Source organism: Mirounga leonina, unplaced genomic scaffold (assembly GCF_011800145.1).
Source record: "Mirounga leonina isolate KUSES-001 unplaced genomic scaffold, KU_Mleo_1.0 Mir_174, whole genome shotgun sequence".
Lineage (NCBI taxonomy): Eukaryota > Metazoa > Chordata > Mammalia > Carnivora > Phocidae > Mirounga > Mirounga leonina.
Window position 1 is genome coordinate 65,939,052 of NW_023270451.1, and position 15,303 is coordinate 65,954,354.

Here is a 15,303-nt window from a genome sequence, read left to right on the forward strand (position 1 = left end):
AATATTCCAATTTTGTTATTTCTCATCACCTGCTTCCTTGTTGAAAACTTTGGTGGCTGATGCTGCATAAGCATACCACTATATTGGGAGATACAGAAAGTGAAAAATGTATTAAAAATACCAAACCGATGTCTTTGAAGTGGGTTCAAACACAAGAAAGCACATGTACAAGTGCTATACACACACAGACGAGAATGATCTCCACCCTCCTGTATGTCGTAAGCCTTTTTTACCTTCTAGCTAGGATAAGGTATGGTTAGGAAATTAACTTAATTATTCATTTAGGAAATAAACTCAATTCTCACAGCGTTGTGACGGCTTTGAGAATCAAGAGGAGGAGATACTTTCACTGTAGGAGAGAATGAAATAGACATTAGAATCATAGGACAGTAAATGGATCTGTTTCTGGTTTATTCAAAGCATTTAAAAGCACCTTCCTGCCTACAGAGGAAACATACTGCTGCAACGAGCAGCTCCTCGGCCCCTCAGTTCCTGTGAATAGTCCTATGTTACCATTTATCGAAGACGTGCGCAATGAATGAACTCCAACCCTTGGCTGAGACTACAGGGCACGCTCCTGATTTCCCTATGCTGGACGAAGCCAGTGTGAGCTGATACCACACCACGGCTGTTGAAAGGTGCAATCATTCCTTATCTAGTGATAAGCTGATGATGCTCCAACCACCCCTACACCTTCGCCATATAGCCATTGACAGTCCTGCTCCCTTTCTGGGCCTCCCTTATCCCTCAGGTTCAGGATCAACTTCCTGCTCCAGAGCCCCTTATAATTGGTGGGTGCCAGCACCACATAGCTCTCTGCAATGTCCCCACAGACCCTTTCTCTGGAAGAGCCCCTCGAGAGGGCTGCCACCAGCCAGGCACATTTGATGAAGCTCTTCTACCCCACAGCCATCCTACATGCCAGACCCAGTAGGAGGAGGCTGAGCCCTCCATGTTGGTGACACCAAGGCAGGCAAATGCCCACCTTTGGCACCACCCCGAGGCCCTGGGGCCGCACTCAGGCTAGGCTTTCCCAGTTTTCCTCACATGGCCATTTACTTCTAGGAATGGCAAGATCTGTGGGTCTTGGGCCTTGATGCCAACCGAGGTAGACAGGGACAGCAGTTAGCCCTGAAGCTGTTCAATGCTCTGAACATCACTTTGGGGTACATTCACTTTCTCTAGTGTTGCAATTCAAAGAGGTAATGTAAATACAGATCATGATTCACTTCCATCAATCAGATGTAGGCACAAGGTCTCAATTTATGAGATGGCAAAGGTGAAATACACTTATTTTTAAGCCTAAATTTAATCATTCGTGGCACACTGCCATTCCTCCCCCACAACACACACACATGCGCACACACACACACAGTGTACCAACACTTAAACAAGTGAGACTTTCAGAAAAGGGCCAAATTTCCCTAAATACAACGCAGTCACTTAAAAGGAAATGAGGTCTTTCATTAAATCCCTCCAGATATCAGATTTCTCTATAGACATTTGAGATTTTCCATAACATTTTAAAGTTGAAGAAAGGATAAAATCATACATTTTTTAAAAACATAATTACAAGACAATTCTAACAAAACTTGTATTATAAACTTAAAAATAAAGCATTTCTCCTTGAGAACTACATACATTCATGTAAAATTATATTGATACTTACTTTTAGGTGAAGCTGATTGGTCCAGTGCCCAATGATTTTGTATTCTGCACTTTTGTTGGTTATTTGATACTGAAAGATATCATAACGTCCAGGAGCATCTCCATTTTCATTAAAAGTGACAGGTGTCCCAGCACTACCTATAAATGTTTAGAAAACAATGTTAATAAAGCTTTAGTAAGATAGCTACTGAGCTTATTTTTCTCTAAGAAAGAATGGTAGATAAAAATATATTCTGTGTAGTAAGAGTTATGAAGCTTGCAATCCATACAAGGTCATTCTTGATAGCATAATATCTTCTACATGAAAAGAAGCCCAGACATACATATAGGAAGAAGACATGCTTTATTATGCACATTAGAAAGTAAATGGTGAGTATCCAAGTTAGGCAATGTACATAACAGTTAAATAAATAGAAGGTGATAGGCTGAATATTCCATCCTGGCTACAGAGAGTGACAGTCAATAGCGACGAGTGTAAATGTCTTGAAGCATAACACCTCCTGCAGAATATGTATGAACTACAAACAGCAACTCAAAATCCAGCAGGAGACCGTCCTAGCCACATTCCCTCGGGTTTGGCTTTATTTGGACTTGAACTCCACTCTAAAGCAGTTCCCTCTTCAATTTCTCTTCTTAGCCCCTGCTTCTGCTACCTCTGCCCACGAGTATATCAATGTGGACCACTGTTGGGACCCTCCCAATGGGCAAGACAGCAATCACTGGGAAGTCCCGACTCTGCTCAGGTCATAAAATTTCCCCTAGTTCACTGGGGCAGGGCAGCAAGATGCAAGAAATGCCAGAAATGCAGTATTTCCTTTTCTTTTCTTTTTTTTTATTTGAGAGAGAGAGAACGAGAGAGAGAGAGAGCATGAGAGGGGGGAGGTCAGAGGGAGAAGCAGGTTCCTTGCTGAGCAGGGAGCCCGATGTGGGACTCGATCCAGGGACTCCAGGATCATGACCTGAGCCGAAGGCAGTCGCTTAACCAACTGAGCCACCCAGGCGCCCCAGAAATGCAGTATTTTCTAAACTTCCATTTCTCTAAGAAGCTTTCAGCTTTTCTCTTTTCATAGCTTCTGCTCACTTTTACTTGTCCTCTTATTAACTGTTGCAGAATCACAGGTTTTAGGAGTAGAAAGGGATCACTACCTCAATGTTTACTTGTTGCATGGAGCCTCACTATCTGAAGATCCTTCCTGTTCTCTAACAGCCCTCAGCTTCTCCCTTCCCCCCTTCATCTTGTTGGATGACTCTGTGCTATCTCGACAAATTCACCTGACATCAATCCCTTTTCTTTGTGTCTATCTTTTCTCTGCAGGCCCCCTCCCCTGAATTTCTTGTCGCAGCATATTGGATTTAATTTCCATATTGTGCTAGAAAGTGTCTCCTCCTTGCTATCTCTTTTCCTATTGTACTCTCCCCAAATATATACTACAGATAATTATATATGTCCATTTTATAATTTTATTTTATAATGAGTTCTTTATTCTACTTGCAGAGTTTTTAACCAATACCAATAATCACACAATTCTTTTTTTTTAAAGATTTAATTTATTTATTCATTAGAGACAGAGAGAGAGAGGCAGAGGGAGAAGCAGGCTCCCAAGGAGCAGGGAGCCCGATGCGGGACTCGATCCCAGGACCCTGGGATCATGACCTGAGCCGAAGGCAGACGCTTAACCATCTGAGCCACGAAGGCGCCCTAATCACACAATTCTAAAGCATTTAATTTATCAAGCAAAATGGATGACTTAAGACAATAACTTGCAAATAAATAGGATCACAATCACATAGTAGCAATAAGGGTGCTTTCCAAGTATTTAATGCAGAGATGTCTAATTTCCTCTGTTCTCTGGACTCTTTCTAAGATTTGGACATAGTGTGAAGTCTCTGATGAGACCATAGATACCTGGCATCTGCAAAGACTACTAAGGCCACAAAAGACAGCACAGCAGGAAGGAAAGAGCACTGTCTGAGAGTCAAGACCCACATGGCCATGCTAACTTCACTTCCCATTTATTTCCACAACTTACGTATGTCTCTTTGTATTCCCTTGTCATGTAGGGACTTAACAATGAATATAGACATGTTTTGAAGTCCTAGAAGAGTCATATGCATTTAAGTCATTATTATTAATCCATATGGAAAATGACTTTATACATAAATCAAGAAAGAAATGAGGAATTGGGGATTCAAATAAGAGGACTCCAATCAACTGGTACTATGTGAGCTACTCCATAAACGCTCAAGTGGAAACCCATTTGCCATACCTGACCAAAACCGAACTCCTAGTTACCTCGAGCATGTTAACCTTTAAATGCTCGTTTCCTCATCTGAAAAATGTAGATAATATATTTTTTTAAGATTTTATTTATTTATTTGACAGAGAGAGACACAGCGAGAGAGGGAACCCAAGCAAGGGGAGCGAGAGAGGGAGAAGCAGGCCTCCCGCTGAGCAGGGAGCCTGATGCGGGGCTCTATCCCAGGACGCCGGGATCACGACCTGAGCTGAAGGCAGACGCTTAACGACTGAGCCACCCAGGCGCCCCTGAAAAATGGAAATAATAATGACACTTTTCTCATAGGGCTTTTATAAGAATTAAATAAACAAATAGCTATCAAGTGCACAGAACAATGCATGGGGTAGTTAGATATTATTATGATGATTATTATTCACCCCATAAGTATTTCCAGTACACACCAATGCAGAGTAATAGATAGGGTTGAAAATTCTTTAAGTGATATCTAGACAAGGGATTATGGAAATTCAAATGGGAAAGATTCCTGGATAGAAAAAAAATACATATCCACTATGAATTTCATATTAACATCATCAACAATTCCCAACGTTTATATACCACTTGAAAACTTATGATGTGATCTTCTTCATGAATAAAGGAATATTTAATTTCTCTAACTAAAATCCCCAATGTTACATCCCTTACTGAATGATCTCTTATCTCCTACAAGAGCAGTCTCAATCTTTTTTACCACGATGATACCTAAGTTGGAAGAACGCCACTCACGTAACACATTCTCGTTAATGTGCTCTGAGTTACATAGAATTCCTAGTGTTCCAGGTACTTCTACATCTCTGTTCTCCAACTTGAGAAAGTTTATTGGAAAGCAAGCGAGCGAGAGATGTATTATCACAAAAATAATAATTCTTCAACTGAAATACTTCAAATATCATTATCAACAGTAATTTACACTACACTTGACATTGTCTTAAGAGGCAGTATACTCAAGTGGCTAGGAGTGTGGGTTCTGGAGCCAGATCACTGAGTACAAACCCCAGCACTGTCACTTATTAGATGTATGATCTTGGGTCAGTTACTTAACTTCCCTATATTTCACGTGTCTCATTTTTAAAATGGGCTAACAGTAGTTCCTACCTAGGATGGATATGTGAAGATTAAATGAATTAAAATATGTAAAACGTTTAGTACACAGTAAGCATTATATAAGTATTAACTATTATTTCCTTTATTGTTTTATGGCAATGCTGTGTTTGAAATCCGGTGTCTGTATGAAAATATAAGAACTTCTCAGTGAGCATCTATGGCTTTCCTCAAGTCGCCCTCACTAATCTTCCTTCTCCTCTTTCAACACAATGCCACCTCTACCTAAAATCCAGTTCTTTAAATTCGTCATGCTCTTTCTTACCATCCTGTCTTTGCACCTGTTCTTATCCATAAATTCACTTCCGCCTTCCTCCTAACCCTTCTTCTCTATGTAATTCCTTCTAAGATGTGACTCAAAGGTCGCACCTAAAGAAACTTGATCTTCTAAACCCAGAGCAGGAGCCCAAGCCCCTCTTTGCATCCTACCCTACTCTATCATAGCACTCTCTACACTCCACACACTTTTACTATTCATCCCCATACTGGGTCAAAACATTTATTCCACAGATATTGATTGATTGCCTATTATGTGCTCAGCACTGGGTGGACCCTTTGCTTTCCTCACAAAGGAGGTCTCCTTAATAAAGGCAGAGTGTATCTCTAATCTTTGTAGGCACTGAACCAAAGACAGTGCTCCATACTGAGGGAACAATCAATAAATTGCAGTAAAGCATAAATCAGGCACTCATTAATGATCCCAAGTAAATCCATACTCACTGTCTTCAGAACATTATGAACTGCATATATATACATAAAGTTCATCTTTTTTATTCACAAATGAAGGGAACTTCAGAATCCCTTTCACACTGTTATCAGTGTGATGTTAGAAACCACTCTTGCAACTTACTTTACTAATCTGATTTCTGCTCTTGGGCTAGGTTTGCAGTTGAATTACTTCAACCCTTTCACAGGAAGAATGACTCCATTACACATTGGCTCATCTCAAATGATTGCCCTGGTTCTGTGGTCTATGTAACTAAGAATAGCCTTGAATAGCCACGAGAGGCCATGCTGTTTACTAATTTCTACAAGTAGAAATTTAAAATATCCTTTGTATGAATCTGGCCACCCCTGAAAAATGTAACTGAGTGGCATTTTGTCCAGAAAAAATTTTTAAATGACAAATGTCTCAAAATATCCATCACTTTATTATGATTTACTCACAACATAGGTAAGAAATATATACATGTATATATACATGTATATATATATATATATATATATATGCATAGATAGATAGATAGATCTCCCCTAGACTTTATCTCCTAGACTTAGTTATTTCAGAAATTTTGAAGTACATTAATTTTTTTAAAAAACTTTTTAATTGATGTGCAGTAGTGGAGAAATGGAAACAAACAATGTGGGGCTCTGATGTAACTTAACACTCGTCAGGTACTGCTCTCAGAGTCTATATAACTCCTTGCATATTTTCTCTTCAATAAGAAATCCATTGGAAAAACTATATTTTTATTCCTAAGTATATCAAGCACTTCAACTTGTTTTGTAGGAAAAAATGATACATCCAATGAAGATTTTATTTGCAAATGTTTGGCTCTGTCGAACATTGTTCTGGGGAAGAGTATGGGCTTGGGATTCAGGGACTGAATTTGATTTCTGGCTCTGCCAATTACCTGCGTGATCTGGGCAAGTCACCCTCATTAATCTGTTTTCTCAACTGTCAGGCGTGCATAAGAACCACAACCTCCCTAGGCTATTCTGAGGGTCACAAGAGATGATGTATATAAAGCACTTAATGCATGGCTGGCACACGATAGGGGTGCAATAAAAGGAAAACCATCATCATCATCATTCGTTCCTTTGCCTACACTTAATGCTCCTGTGATCTTATTTCCACAATGCAAAAAGCAATGCAAGAATAATTCATTCACCTTTATGAGCAAATATTATAAATATATTTATAAGTGTAAGCCACTCAGTTTATCGTCATGTTTATTACTTTCCTTCTTCCCTCTTGCTACAAAACTTTATCCATTTTCTTTCTCATAATGACCCGCACTACTGGATAAGCAGGAAAAAAATGAGAAAGCTAAAAATGAAATCAGTTGGTATAGCAATCTTAGGCACCCTTAAAAGAATGAATATATTGGACTTAAGTCATTGACCAAAATGTCACAGGAAATAGCAATTTTCAACAGAATTTCAATTATTCATGCTCACCTTTTCCTTATCCAGTTTATTTTATCAAGTATTTATTACAATCAATAAACAGAACTATATCTTTGAATTAGACTCATATTATAGTTTGATTATTTAGGAATCAGATTACTCTTACATATATCAGTCAGCCTTTGTTCATGGAAGACTTGAGCATCTGACTCTGAATTCTTCTCCATCCCTAGTCCTGTTATGCTTGGTGGCTTCACCATCCACCTGGATGATTCAACATCCTGGTCTCTGCATTGGCCGACTTCCTCACTTCCCATTATCATCCCTCTCAGGCATCTCACCACTCACTACCATGAGCACACTCGAAAAGCAGTCCTTTCCAGGAACTATATCATCTCCCAAATTTTACTCTCTGGAGACCACCTTCTGCCTCCACTGCAACAATTTCTATGATCCCCTAAATTTATTAATTCATTTATCACCCCCAGTTGGTCATTATACTTCACCCCCATGATAGTTCCTCTTCCTTCCTGTTCTTGCTTGGGTTCTATGATCTCCCTCCAACCAATTTTTTTTTTTTAAGATTTTATTTATTTATTTGACAGAGAGAGACACAGCAAGAGAGGGAACACAAGCAGGGGGAGTAGAAGAGGGAGAAGCAGGCTTCCTGCAGAACAGGGAGTCCAATGCAGGGCTCAATCCCAGGACCCTGGGATCATGACCTGAGCTGAAGGCAGAAGCTTAACTGACTGAGTCACCCAGGTGCCCCTTCCCTCTAACCAATTTTATTCCTCTGCCAAATCACAATCATGATTGAACTCAATTGTATATTTTCTTTGCCTATATTCAAGCAGCTGAATATTGTTTGAGATAATCCTAAAACTTTAATGTCTGGCAGGGCCGGGACTACACTGAGGCAGGTGAGGTGCCTCGGGCAGGACTATGAGAGTGAGTGCCCCCCTAAGTTCTGCACATTAGGCACCTCCCTTGCTTCATCTAGTGCCAACCTGCTGTCTGGTCTTACTTTAAATTCATGACCTCAGATATCAAGTGTGTGGTCAACACTGGCTCTGGAATCCTTCCACACTTTCCCAACGGGTCCAACTCCCCGCTCTGAATGACTGACTGTGTCAGGCCTCACATACCCAATACGAGCCTCCCCCATCACTTCAGCTTGTCTCATCGTTTCTCACCGAGAAAACGCAGCAGGCACACAGAAACTCCCTCATTACTCCACCGCAAACCCTAACAACTCCCTGCACGTACTCTCATATTAATCTCCTCCCTCCTGCAAAGGCACACATGCAGACATCCCTCAGGTCACAGGCATACTCCTCCCCTGGTGCAAGGACCCCAGGCACTCACTCACTCTCCATGCACGTTCAGGTTCACAGTTCTCTTTTCCTCCTTGGACATCAACAAACTGTCCATATTATTCCCTTCAGTTGACAAATGAGTTCTAATAGTTCTCATCTTAAAAAAATAATAAGGCAAGCAAACAAATCCTATTACTGACCCTATTGCCTCATTTATCCACCCTCCTTAATAGTAAAACAGAACTTTTTAAGCGAGCTGTCCTCACTCTATTGTCTTATTTCCTGCTACCTCTTCATACCGTTTTAATTTGAAATTTAACCTCATACCTCCACTGATGAGTCTCAAATTTATACATCTAGCCCTGAGTGCAGACTTGTCCAACTACCTGTAACTCCATTTGGTTGTTGGATAATCATCTTAAACTTAATGCATCTAGACACAACATTTGACTCTTCATTTCCAAACATGTTCCTCACAGTCTTTCCCCTCTTAGTAGTCAGCTAGCAACTGTCCATCCATTCAATAAAGTCAAAACTAAGTTAAAACCCCATATCTAATTGTAAAATGGAAAGAATGAATGTAAGTTATGGACTTTAATTAATAAGAATGTATCATTATTGGTTTATTAATTATAACAAATGTACTAAACTAATACAAAATATTAATAATTGGAGAAATGGTATATTGAAATATGAAAACCATCTGTACTATCTGCCCAGTATTTCTGGAACTCTAAAGCTGTTCTAAAGTTTAAAGATTTATTTATTTATCTTAGAGAGAGAGAAAGAGCACGAGTGGAGGACAAGAGGGAGAGGGAGAGAGAACCTCAAGCAGACTCCACGCTCAGCATGGAGCCCAATGCCAGACTTGATCTCACGATCCTGAGATCAGGACCTGAGCCCAAAACCAAGAGTCGGACACTTAACTGACTGCACCACCCAGGTGCCCCTAAAGCTGCTCTTTAAAGAAGTTGAAAAAGAAGTAAAAGAGAAATGATGAAATTATTCTTAGCAATACATTTTGTGTAACCCAATATATGCAAAGTAGTATGACATCAAAATGTAACCAATATAAAGAATATTAATGAGGTATTTTACATTTTTTTCTATTCTAAATCTTCAAAACCCTGTTTATAACTTATACCTATAGATCATTCCAATTCAGACTAGTATTTCAAGTGCTCAGTAGCGATCCATATCAAACGGCACAGGTCTAAAAGAAACTATTTCAGCAGGTTGGAGAAATCCACTGCTGAATCCTTCTGATCTCCATTTCAATTCCAACTCGACTGGACTCTTCTGACTTCCGCTTCAACTAAACTGAACCCCCTTCACTAGTTTCTCCCCTAAAAAGGTGTGGATCCACCAAAGTCAGACTGTTGGCTGATCATCCAAATCCATTCTCTCTTTTTCTTGGACAGATAGCTTGGCTACATTTCCAATCTTCCCCATAGTTAGGGGTGGCCAAATGATTAGCACCAGTCAATGGAACATGAACACAAGTGATACTTCTGGCCCCTCATTAAAAGCCTCTTGAGTGGTTGTCCATGATCATTTTGTCCTCTGATTGGCTAGAATGGAAATACCATGCTGGGTAACTGGGGAAGCTACATGTTAAAGATGGCAGAGCTTGCATCAGCCTGGATTCCTGTGTGTGTTTGGAGGACGTCTGTGCTAGTAACTGGTTCACCCATCCATTCATCTGGTACTATTACCTGAGTAAAAAACAAATTTCTATTCTTTCTGAGCCATTATAGCTTGCGAGTCTACTTCTTACAGCAGACAATTATAATAACACCATTTCTAGAAAAGTGGGTTATCAATCGTTATTAAATGAATAACTAAAATTATGTTAAATGTGAAAAATAAATGCTTCATTTCATATCACTATATAAAGCTTTAAGAATAATACAGAGTTTTACAACTGAATATGAAAGCTATTGGCATGGATCAGTAACTGCTTTTAGATTCTCCTTTAGAGTTGATATTGATTATTGCTATCCACATGTGTAATATAAAGGTGGAATCCAGAATGTGTAACCATACTACAGAATTTCACTGTAACCATACTCTAGAATTTCACTCATTTACCTTGATTAAAGTACTCACTCAATTGGATGTTTTCATAAAAACTAAATGTAAAAGTATCAAAAATATGTGCCTATTTTTACATTTTTTTGTGTTGAAAATGATTTTCTTTAGCTAATTGTTTTGGTGTATGAAATAAATAGGACAAGAAATGTAGTTGAATGGCATTTCTAATTCTCTCAGCCAAACCCTCCTTCTTGATTTTTCCATTAAGAAATTCAACTGACAGTAGTACTTTCTCTTGTAGAAATGTTTTTATGATCCTTGCATTAAAGGTGCTTTAAGACTGCAAAGTGTCATTATCATTAATGAACACTATTTCAGAAATAAAAATACTACCTATAATTGCTTTGATAGTATTCAAATAAGCTGATTGAACTTTCAAAATAAGAAAAGATCTATTATTTAGTGATACTCATCTCAGGGAAGCAGATGAATTAGGAAGTTTAAATAAAATCTCTTATAAGAAAAGTGACCAGAGAGACTACTAAAATATCAAATGTTTGATTAAAGGAAAAAAAAAATGGAAAAGATCATGTAATAATTAGGCAAGATTAATACATCTTAAGAGGAATTTGGGAACAAACCGAAGTGTTTTGCAATACTCTGAATTCAGTATATTTTCATTCCCTAGCAGAAAACCTTTCTTTATCTTGAGCAACTTAAGCCTTTTATTGTTTCTTTTGGGGAATATTTAATCAATATCATATATATATATTTATATACATAACTTTCATTATGTTATTAATTAATCATTATCTCTCTAACAGTAATGAATACATTTATGAAAGAGAAGTATGTGAGTACATATATTCCTACCTGTTCAAATTTGCGGCACTAGGAGGAGGTCTCTGACTGTCTAGTCCAATGTGTTGATGGAAAAGAAAGACGCTTTGCCATCTAGATTTAAAATTGTCAATTTATTAATTTTTATAAGAATGCTTACTAAGAGGGGGGCCTGGGTGGCTCAATCAGTTAAGAATCTGACTCTTGATTTTGGCTCAGGTCATGATCTCAGGGTCCTAAGATCTAGCCCCGCATCAGGCTCAGTGCTGGGTGTGGAGCTTGCTTAAGACTCTCTCTCTCTCCCTCTCCCACATGCTTGCTTTCTCTCTCTCTCTCTCTCTCTCTCAAAAAAAAAAAAAAAGAATGGTTACTATTTAAAAATTTTGTTTTTAACATTTGCACTTTTTAGAGATTTATTTATTTGAGAGTGTGGGTAGGGAGGGGCAGAGGGAGAGGGAGAGAGAATCTTCAAGCATGCTGAATGTGGAGTCTGCCTTGTGGCTCGATCTCACAAACCTGAGATCATGACCTGAGTCAAAACCAAGAGTCAGACACTTAACCGACTGAGCCACCAGATGCCCCTGAAGTTTCATAATAAGACTGATACAGGTATGGCAAGTCTGCACTCCCTATTCTTTCTTCTCAGAAGTCTTCTGACTTCTCTCTTCTGTATACAATTTAGAACCATCTTAAATTCCACGAACAATCCTGTTTAGATTATTGGAAACTATATGGAATCTAGAAATCAGTGGGGAATATGTAATATCTTTATAACATCTTCCTATCCGTGGGCATGAGTTGTGCCTCAGTCATTTAGGTCTGCCTCTGTAAGTGTTAATATAGCCTTAGAATTTCCTTCTCATAGCACTTAACCATTTTTTATAGATTTACTCCTGGGTAATTAATATTCTCTGAGACTACTGTAAATGGTGTCTTAAATTATATTATCTACTACTCTGCTGCCAGTATATAGAATGCAGTTGATTTTTTTTCTCTATTAGTCTCATATCTACTCCAGGGGTAATTCTGTCCCCTAGGGGATATTTGGCAATGTCTGGAGACATTTTTGGTTGTTGCAGTTGGAGAAGAAGGACTACTGGTGACAGGTGGAAGAAGCCAGCGGGGCTGCTAAACATCCTACAATTCACAGGACAGCCACCTATGATAAAAAATCATCCATTTCCAAGTGTTCAAAATAGTTTTAAGGTTGAAAAACCCTCAAAAAATTCTGTTTTTATACTTAAGGATTTATACCTAAATTTTTAAAAAATTGCTATGTAAAGAATCATGTTATCTACAAATGGTTATAATTTCATTTTCCCCTTAACAATTCTTACACTTCCAATCTTCCCCACCTTTTCCTTATTGCACTATCTGGTACAATTTTGACATGACGTGGAAATAGTGGATATCCTTGTACTTCTCCTAAGTTTTAAAGAATATTGCTCACATTCCTCATTTAGGATTATATTTGATCTAGGCATTTTATAGGTGCTTCTTATCACTTTAGAAAAGCTCATTACATTCTAAATGTACTAGTATTTTTTATCATGAATACATTTTTAATGTTAGCAATGTCTTTTGTGCGTCTTTTGAGATAATCTTTTTTTTCTTTTAATTTGTTACTGTAATGAACTACATCTATACATTTTCAATATTATGTCATGGAAGCTTGGCAAAGATCTAACTTGATTTCATTTTTTTTCTTTTGCACTGTTGAATTCAATCAGCTAATATTTTGTTTAGTCTTTACATTCATACTCATGAGTGAGGTGGATCTGTAATTTTTCTTTCTTAGCATTTCCTTTTTGGTTTGATTTCAGGGTTATATTGGTTGCAGAGAATACCTTGGGATAATATTCCCTCTTTTTCCGTTCTCTGCAAGAGTTTGTATAAAACTGTAATAAAATCTTCCTTGAATGTTTTGTAGAACTCACCTGGAATCATCCCAGACACCCTCAAGAGAATGAATGAATTGTGGTATGTGGAGTCTTCACACAGTGGGATATTATACTGCAAGTCAAATGAATGAACTACAGAAACAGCCATAAATATGAATGGATTGTAGCAAAATAATATTGAGTGGAAAAAGTAAGTACCATTTCACAAAGGTATAAATGATTAAAATTTTTAAAATTTTGTGTTTTGGGGGAATAAACATGCAAGGCAAATCTGTTTTATAATTTTATTTTTTTAAGATTTTATTTATTTATTTGACAGAGAGAGAGACAGCAAGAGAGGGAACACAAGCAGGGGGAGTGGGAGAGGGAGAAGCAGGCTTCCTGCAGAGCAGGGAGCCCGATGTGGGGCTCGATCCCAGGACCCTGAGATCATGACCTGAGCCGAAGGCAGACGCTTAACGACTGAGCCACCCAGGCGCCCCCCAAATCTGTTTTTAAAAAATAGAAATACTGATTGTTCAGGAAGGGCAGGGTGATAGGTTGGTGATGGGAATATAGCTTTTTGCTAAAATCCTAGCTTTGGGGCTAGCTTTTGGGAGAAGGGGAGTATTTTCATAGGTGCTTATTACATTCTTTGAAATAACCAAATAATTAACGAACTAAATAAATGCAAGTGGACCTTGCATAGATCAGTAATGAGCCCGTGTCATGATTCAAGGAGCCAAGAGGAAGAAATAGAAAATAGAAAATAGAAATAGAAAAAGAGAGACAAAGAAAGAAGGGAGAGAGGGAGGAAGATAGGAAGTAAGGGAGCAGAAGGAAGGACAGGTAGAAATAATGCATAAAAGAATGAAAAAAAAAGGGGGGGGAAGATTCACATTCAAAAATATCTTTAAAGGAAGGGTCTATTGAAAGTGCTTTGGGGCACCTGGGTGGCTCAGTCGTTAAGCGTCTGCCTTCGGCTCAGGTCATGATCCCAGGGTCCTGGGATCGAGCCCCGCATCGGGCTCCCTGCTCGGTGGGAAGCCTGCTTCTCTCTCTCCCACTCCCCCTGCTTGTGTTCCCTCTCTCACTGTGTCTGTCTCTGTCAAATAAATAAATAAAATCTTAAAAAAAAAAAAAGAAAGAAAGTGCTTTAACTGTTTTGTAATTCTGTGAATTAACTGAATGCTATACTTAGCCTTGTTATTATGCCCTTGGAGAATATGAATCTTCCCTGTAGGTTTATGCACTCAAACAAAATGGGTCATATACAGAATTGCCTCCACCCAATTCTCTAAAGCAGCTTTTCTGTATATTTTTAGATTTTATATTAGTCAAACTTCTGTCAGAATTCTCAGTTTATAAGATATAACTGTCTGGGATTAGAATCACATATTTTTAAGCCAAAAAGCTTAATTTACTTTTTCATTATGAAGATTTTTCTGGAGAGTAAAATAAGGCTAATATTCACCTCTTACCAGTTGAGTCTTTACTTCATTAATTGCTGAATGTCAAATTTTCTTTTATCTCAGGCCTTCAGTTTGAAATATCATTAATGGACAGTCTTCCCATGTATTTCAGAATTAATATTTTGTTAATATTTGCATAATTACAATGAGCCAATCAAATACAGATAACTATAGGAACAGATGCCTAAGTTTTTAAAAAATGGATAAAATATCAAATTAGGGTCGCCTGGGTGGCTCAGTTGGTTAAGCGACTGCTTTCGGCTCAGGTCATGATCCTGGAGTCCTGGGATCGAGTCCCGCATCGGGCTCCCTGCTCGGCGGGGAGCCTGCTTCTCCCTCTGACCCTCCCCCCTCTCATGTGCTCTCTCTCTCTCATTCTCTCTCTCAAATAAATAAATAAAATCTTTAAAAAAAAATCAAATTAGGAGAGGTCTACTCATTTTTGACAACAATTTGTGTATTGAATTAAAAAAAGGATACCACATCATTTATTTGTAATGGACCTGATTTTCTCTAATTACACAAACTGTCAATGTATATTAAGCCACTGTGATAGATGTGAGTT

The 15,303-nt window shown here is 38.4% G+C and overlaps 1 protein-coding gene across 2 annotated transcripts in view; it reads right to left on the reverse strand.

Moving 5' to 3' along the window:
- The window catches only part of GRM8 (glutamate metabotropic receptor 8), a 731,836-nt gene that overhangs the window by 124,725 nt on the left and 591,808 nt on the right, over positions 1 to 15,303 (reverse strand). For both annotated transcript variants that reach the window (XM_035021042.1, XM_035021041.1), the window contains exon 7: positions 1,670 to 1,806. In XM_035021042.1, the coding sequence (XP_034876933.1) occupies positions 1,670 to 1,806 (137 nt within the window). The remainder of the gene's footprint in view (positions 1 to 1,669; positions 1,807 to 15,303) is intronic.